General features: G+C 50.7%; 1 protein-coding gene across 1 annotated transcript in view; it reads right to left on the reverse strand.

Annotated features, from left to right (window-relative positions):
* The window catches only part of fer1l4 (fer-1 like family member 4), a 32,574-nt gene that overhangs the window by 6,279 nt on the left and 18,581 nt on the right, over positions 1-7,714 (reverse strand). Inside the window, exons 33-43 of the mRNA XM_060060662.1 lie at positions 7,611-7,714; positions 6,716-6,832; positions 5,756-5,795; positions 5,567-5,667; positions 4,630-4,761; positions 3,493-3,609; positions 2,662-2,789; positions 2,021-2,191; positions 1,342-1,496; positions 650-831; positions 416-501 (exon numbers count right to left, since the gene is read on the reverse strand). The exon at positions 7,611-7,714 is cut by the window's right edge and continues 9 nt beyond it. Coding sequence (XP_059916645.1) covers positions 416-501; positions 650-831; positions 1,342-1,496; positions 2,021-2,191; positions 2,662-2,789; positions 3,493-3,609; positions 4,630-4,761; positions 5,567-5,667; positions 5,756-5,795; positions 6,716-6,832; positions 7,611-7,714 — 1,333 coding nt within the window. The remainder of the gene's footprint in view (positions 1-415; positions 502-649; positions 832-1,341; positions 1,497-2,020; positions 2,192-2,661; positions 2,790-3,492; positions 3,610-4,629; positions 4,762-5,566; positions 5,668-5,755; positions 5,796-6,715; positions 6,833-7,610) is intronic.

The following is a 7,714-nucleotide window of genomic DNA, read 5'->3' on the forward strand; positions in this document are numbered from 1 at the left end:
CGATTCACTTGTTCACATTTCCCGGGAAACATCTACGTAGACGTACTCCTGCCACGCCCCCATATGCCTGGTCAAATCTGCCCGTGCGCGCGCTCCAAGGAAGGTAACCAATCACACCGGAGTTGGGTTGGCAGGAGGGGGGCGAGGGGGCGGAGAAGGACGAAACGGAGCGTTGACAGAGAAGGCTGAAAGCGCCCAGATGAGAGGAAGAGTTTCCCAAAAATCTACATCGTTTTGTGTGTATGGTTAAACATGACTATCAATCATTATAACAAGGTTTATAGGTCATCAAAGTCGAAAAGTATAATAGGTCCCCTTTAATGATCTGAAGGAGTGACCTCTGCAGGACCGGTTCAGGGTGAGGGTGGAAAGACCTCTGACTGGAGTGTGACAGTGTGTTGTCATGGAAACGTACTGCATTGGGAGGCGGGGTTTGATGTCGACAGGAGGAGGGGCCGGCACGTCCGTGGGGAACATGTCCACCCACATGTGGAGGTAACCCTGAAACACACACACACACACACACACACTCAGTCAGTCAGTCAGTCAGTCAGTCAGTCAGTCAGTCAGTCAGTCAGTCAGTCAGTCAGTCAGTCAGTCAGTCAGTCAGTCAGTGAGTGAGTCAGTGAGTCAGTCAGTGAGTGCATACCTGGGGCAGCCCGGGCTTGTCGGAGTTCATCAGAGGGCGGACCTCCAGGTGCTCCGGGACCAGAGGACACGCCCCCGAGAGGAACTCCCTCATCTCCCCCCACCGGTGCAGCACGCTGAGGGCCGCGTGCTCCTCCATCTCTGCCTCCTCCTCCGCCGTCCGCTGGTTCTTCTTCAGCAGCTCTGTGACCATCATCATCATCATCACCATTAACACCATCACCATCCACATCATCCGACGGATGTCTGTCCGTTTGTCTGCCTGTCTGTCTCTCTGTCTGTCTGTCTGCCTGCCTGCCTGTCTGCCTGTCTGCCTGTCTGTCTGCCTTTCTGTCTGCCTTTCTGTCTGCCTTTCTGTCTGCCTGCCTTTCTGTCTGGCTGTCTGCCTGCCTGTCTGCCTGTCTGTCTGTCTGCTTGTCTGTATGTCTGCCTGCCTTTCTGTCTGGCTGTCTGCCTGCCTGTCTGCCTGTCTGTCTGCCTTTCTGTCTGCCTGCCTGTCTGCCTGTCTGTGTCTGCTTGTCTGTATGTCCGTCTGCATGTCTGTCTGTCTGTCTGTCTGTCTGTCTGTCTGTCTGTCTGTCTGCCTGTCTGTCTGCCTGTCTGTCTGCCTGTCTGTCTGCCTGTCTGTCTGCCTGTCTGTCTGCCTGTCTGTCTGTCTGTCTTTCTGCCTGCCTGCCTGCCTGTCTGTCTTACCTTCAGGGACAGCGTCAGGAGGGATCTTGAAGATCTTGTTGAGCACCTTGACCTCCAAGGGTCTGAACTCGGGGGGGTCGATGCCGCTGCTGCGACAGAGGCCGGCCAGGACGGACGACGGGTTCTTAGAGTCACGCCACTTATTGTAGCCGTCTCTGGAGGATACAGGATTAGTGCTGGGGTTAGGTTATGGAAATGGGTTAGGGTGGTGTACGCATGTGTGTGGTGTGTGTTTGTGTCTGTGTGTGGCATGTGTATGTATGTGTGAGTGTGTGCTGTTGGTGTGGCGTGTGTGGTGTGTGTGAGCTGCTGGTGTGTGTGTGTGTGTGTGTGTGTGTGTGTGTGTGTGTGCGGTGTGTGTGTGTGTAGCATGTGTATGTATGTGTGCCTGTGTGGTGTTGGTGTGGCGTGTGTGGTGTGTGTGCGCTGTTGGTGTGTGTGTGTGTGTGGTGTATGATAGTGTGTGTGTGTGTGTGTGTGTGTGTGTGTGTGCGTGCGTGCGTGCGTGCGTGCGTGCGTGCGTGCGTGCGTGCGTGCGTGCGTGCGTGCGTGCGTGCGTGCGTGCGTGCGTGCGTGCGTGCGTGCGTGCGTGCGTGCGTGCGTGCGTGCGTGCGTGCGTGCGTGCGTGCGTGCGTGCGTGCGTGCGTGCGTGCGTGCGTGCGTGCGTGCGTGTACTGACGGGTTATAGTACTGGGCCAGACCACAGCAGGCCAGGTGTCGGCTGTAGAATCGGTTTTCGAGGTCCACCTTCGTCTCCCCGATGACGTCATCAGACCCCACGAGGTTGTGATCCATCACCGCGATCAGGAGCTCCGTCTCCAAGGGGAACGACACGGTGAGGTCAAACACTCTGAGAACACAAACACAGAAACCATATGATGAACTGAAACATACCGATAAACCATCCCATAAACTAAAACATATTGATAAACTAAAACATAAAGATAAACCATCCCATAAACTAAGACTTACCAACAAACTAGAACATACCCACAAACCATCCGCCAAACTAAAACCTACCGATAAACCATCCGGTCAACTAAAACAAACCGATAAACTAAAACATACCCATAAAACATCCATCCGATAAACTAAACCATATCTATAAACTAAAACAAACAGATGAAAGACAACACTGATATAAACCATACATACGATAAACCAAAACTTAAACAATGCCACATTCACAGATGACAGACAGACAGGAGGCATGACGACAGATGGACAGAATGGAAGACATACAGGTAGAAAATCACTCAGACAGGAAGTCAGACTGGTAACCAGACAGGAAGACGAGGGGTCAGGAAGTCAGGTACTAACTCTCCGAAGACGGGGTTGAGGTGCTTTGGGATGTAGTTCTCCCGGGTGCTGAGCTTCTGCTGGCCGGCTTTCAGCACCAGGTAGGGGTCGGCTTTACCGTTGAGGTCGGCCGGAGCCAGGCCGGTGGCCTTCAGACGAGACAACGAACAGCAGGTTTAGGACTAGACAAGGTACAGTAGGCTTAGGACTAGACCACGTACAGTAAAACAGGCTTAGGACTAGACAAGGTACAGTAGGCTTAGGACTAGACCACGTACAGTAAAACAGGCTTAGGACAAGACAAGGTACAGCAGGCTTAGGACAAGACAAGGTACAGCAGGCTTAGGACTAGACCACGTACAGTAAAAGAGGCTTAGGACAAGACAAGGTACAGCAGGCTTAGGACAAGACAGCGTACAGCAGGCTTAGGACAAGACCACATACAGTAAAAGAGGCTTAGGACAAGACAAGGTACAGCAGGCTCAGGACTAGACCACATACAGTAAAAGAGGCTTAGGACAAGACAAGGTACAGCAGGCTCAGGACAAGACAAGGTACAGCAGGCTCAGGACAAGACAAGATACAGCAGGCTTAGGACAAGAGAACCTACAGCAGGCTTAGGAAAAGACAACATACAGTACAGCAGGCTTAGGACAAGGTAAGGTACAGCAGACTTAGGACAAGACAACGTACAGCAGGCTTAGGACAAGACAACATATATTACATTAAACCTTCTCCACAAGTACTCTGACCAGTATTCTGTGCTGTGGTTGAAGTACTCTGTGCTGTGGTTATAATACAATGTATTGTGGTTGTAATACCATACATCCTGCTGTAGTACTATGCACATACCTTCACCACATAGACCCTGACCAGGACTTTGAGAGGAGAGTTTTTGGGAACTCCATTAGTGATCTGGCACTTCCCGTCCTCCTCGCCAGGGGAGATGGGATAGATGAGGAAGGATCCCTGAGAACACAAGAGAGCAGCCAACATCACTCCTCAAGTACTCATCCTCCTGCACGGCCAGGAGCTAACACCAGGGCCAGGAGCTAACACCAGGGCCAGGAGCTAACATCAGGGCCAGGAGCTAACACCAGGGCCAGGAGCTAACATCAGGGCCAGGAGCTAACACCAGGGCCAGGAGCTAACATCAGGGCCAGGAGCTAACACCAGGGCCAGGAGCTAACATCAGGGCCAGGAGCTAACACCAGGGCCAGGAGCTAACACCAGGGCCAGGAGCTAACACCTGGGCCAGGAGCTAACATCAGGGCCAGGAGCTAACACCAGGGCTAGGAGCTAACACCAGGGCCAGGAGCTAACATCAGGGCCAGGAGCTAACACCTGGGCCAGGAGCTAACATCAGGGCCAGGAGCTAACACCAGGGCTAGGAGCTAACACCAGGGCCAGGAGCTAACATCAGGGCCAGGAGCTAACACCAGGGCCAGGAGCTAACACCAGGGCTAGGAGCTAACACCAGGGCCAGGAGCTAACATCAGGGCCAGGAGCTAACACCAGGGCTAGGAGCTAACACCAGGGCCAGGAGCTAACATCAGGGCCAGGAGCTAACATCAGGGCCAGGAGCTAACACCTGGGCCAGGAGCTAACATCAGGGCCAGGAGCTAACACCTGGGCCAGGAGCTAACACCAGGGCCAGGAGCTAAAATAAACTCTCATGTACTAAATTACTCTTTACTGTTCTAGAAAATACCATTTATTGTTCTAGAACATACCATTTACTGTAAATGTAACCGTAGTAACCTGGACCATACCATTTATTGTTCTAGAACATACCATCTACGGTTCTAGAACATACCATTTAATGTTCTAGAACAAACCATTTACCGTTCTAGAACATAACATTTAATGTTCTAGAACAAACCATTTACCGTTCTAGAACATACCACTTAATGTTCTAGAACAAACCATTTACCGTTCTAGAACATGCCAGTCATACCATGCCATCTATCCATCAACACTGCGTCCTACCTTGTATTTTCCCATCAGCCGCTCTTCTTCACCTTCGTCATCATCATCGTCAACCTTTCCTTTGAGCAGAGGGAAGATCTTCAGCCAGTCCTGGAACTGGCGGAACTCCGCCTCCAAATCCCCAGAATACACCTGGTTCATCAACAGGGTAACACCATGTGGTAACCATGCAGTAACCATGTAGTAACCATGTTGCAACTAGCATACAATAACCATGCATAGAGACCCATTATAAAACTAAGATACCCACACGCTCACAGGTTAGCCGGGTGCTCTCTGACATCACTTCCTGTTAGTTACGTCAGGGTTAGTTGGGTTAGGGTCAGTTATGTCAGGTTTAGTTATGTCAGGATTAGTTACATTAGGGTTAGTTATGTCGGGGTTAGTTATTTCGGGGTTAGTTAGGTTTGGCTTAATTATGTCAGGGTTAGTTAGGTCATGGTTATTTATGTCAGGGTTAGATATTTTAGGGTTAGTTGCGTCGGGGTTAGTTACGTCGGGGTTAGTGACATCGGGGTTAGTTACGTCGGGGTTAGTTACGTCGGGGTTGGTTAGGTCGGGGTTAGTGACGTCGGGGTTAGTGACGTCGGGGTTAGTTACGTCGGGGTTAGTGACGTCGGGGTTAGTTACGTCAGGGTTAGTTATGTTAGGGTTAGTTACGTCAGTGTTAGTGACGTCGGGGTTAGTTACGTCGGGGTTAGTTACGTCGGGGTTAGTGACGTCGGGGTTAGTGACGTCGGGGTTAGTTACGTCGGGGGTTATTTACATCAGGGTTAGTTACGTCAGGGTTAGTTATGTCAGGGTTAGTTATGTTAGGGTTAGTTACGTCAGTGTTAGTTACGTCAGGGTTAGTTATGTTGGGGTTAGTTAAGTTAGGGTTGGTTATGTCAGGGTAAGTTACGTCAGGTTAGTTATTATGTTAGGGGCTAGGTTTAACCTTCAAGGTGGCGATCTTCTTCCGTTTTGGTTTTGGGGGTTCGATGTCCACAACCACCTCGTCCTCGTCTTCAATAGAGTCCATGTTCAGAGCGCCCATGTCTGCAATACAGGGACGAGTTCAGGTTAACACACTGGTTAACATACTGGTAAACACACTGGTAAACACACAGATTCTGCCTGATCTCACCTGATTCTGCCTGCTCCTCCAGCATCAGATCTTCGGCCGCCTGAGGACACAAAACAAGGGTTAGGGTTAGGTGTTAGAAGGGTTAGGGTTAGCTGTTAGATGGGTTAGCTGTTAGAAGGGTTAGGGTTAGCTGTTAGATGGGTTAGGGTTAGATGGGTTAGGGTTAGGTGTTAGGTGTTAGATGGGTTAGGTGTTAGATGGGTTAGGGTTAGATGGTTAGGGTTAGGTGTTAATGGGTTAGGGTTAAGTGTTAGATGGGTTAGGTGTGTTGTATGGGTTAAGGTTTGATGGGTTAGATGTTGGATGCGTTAGATGGGTTACGCCTCGTTTTCACATACGTATGTTTTTCGTATCCGTGCTTCCGTAAATTTACGGAAGGAGTCGCTAGTGTTTTACGTACGGACATGAATTTATTTACGGACAAAAGATGGGGGAGCGTATGATAATGGCCGTTTATAGGAGACCGGTACTTTGGAACATGAGGATCGACATATACAGAGATAAAAACAAAACCAACCAGGCTTGGAAAGAGATCGGTGAGGAGTTTGGCCTGCCAGGTACTTACATGTTTTGTGAAAAACATAAAAACTTTCATACGGTATCTCCGTAAAACGACGGCGAAAGTTAAATTTTTTGAACGTATATTACGGACATACCGGACAGACATTTTACGGAGGGGAGGAGTCTCGGAGGAAAAACTGACATCACGGAGAATCACATAGGAATGAATGGACTTTCGGTCGGAGACGGTTGGATCGCATACGAGAATGTACGTATGTGGAAACGAGGCGTTAGGTGTAAGAAAGGTTAGGGTTAGGTGTTAGATGGGTTAGGTGTTATATGGGTTAAGGTTAGTTGTTAGATGAGTTAGGTGTTAGATGAGTAAGGTGTTAGATGAGTTAGGTGTTAGATGGGTTAGGTGTTATATGGGTTAAGGTTGGATGGGTTAGGTGATCCAACCTGTCTCTCCAGTTCATCGAGGGATGCGTAGTACTTGGACCACCAATCCAGCTCCTCCTCCTCAGGGGACTCCTCCTCCAGCTCCTCCGCTTTCTTGGTCAGCTTTCCGAGCTGACTCTGAGGAGTCAGGAGAGGAGTCAGGAGAGGAGTCAAGAGAGGGGTCAGGAGAGGAGTCAGGAGAGGAGTCAGGAGAGGAGCCAGGAGAGAAGTCAGGAGAGGAGCCAGGAGAGGAGTCAGGAGTTAGGAGAGTAGAGGAGTGAGGGGAGGAGTAAGGAGAGGAGTCAGGAGAGGAGTCAGGAGAGGAGTCAGGAGAGGAGTCAGGAGAGGAGTCAGGAGAGGAGTCAGGTGAGGAGTCAGGAGAGGAGTCAGGAGAGGAGTCAGGTGAGGAGTAAGGAGAGGAGTCAGGAGTTAGGAGAGGAGAGGAGTGAGGGGAGGAGTCAAGAGAGGAGTCAAGAGAGGAGTAAGGAGAGGAGTCAGGAGTTAGGAGAGGAGAGGAGTCAGGAGAGGAGTCAGGAGTTAGGAGAGGAGAGGAGTAAGGGGAGGAGTAAGGAGAGGAGTAAGGAGAGGAGTCAGGAGAGGAGTCAAGAGAGGAGTCAGGAGAGGAGTCAAGAGAGGAGTAAGGAGAGGAGTCAGGAGTTAGGAGAGGAGAGGAGTCAGGAGAGGAGTCAGGAGTTAGAGGAGAGGAGTCAGGAGAGGAGTCAGGAGTTAGGAGAGGAGAGGAGTAAGGGGAGGAGTAAGGAGAGGAGTCAGGAGAGGAGTCAGGAGAGGAGCCAAGAGAGGAGTCAGGAGAGGAGTCAAGAGAGGAGTCAGGAGAGGAGTCTGGAGTCAGGCAAGGAGAGACACCAGTAGAGCAGATGAGGAGGAGGAGGTGGAGGCTCAGGCCAGGGTTCCATACCGTTATGATGCTCAGGGGCATGCTGGGTATTTTGGACTGTTTGATTGACAGCCCCATGAGGTTCATCTTCTTCACGGTGGTCAGAGCTTTGACCTTCCCAGGGC

Source organism: Gadus macrocephalus, chromosome 9, assembly GCF_031168955.1.
Source record: "Gadus macrocephalus chromosome 9, ASM3116895v1".
NCBI lineage: Eukaryota > Metazoa > Chordata > Actinopteri > Gadiformes > Gadidae > Gadus > Gadus macrocephalus.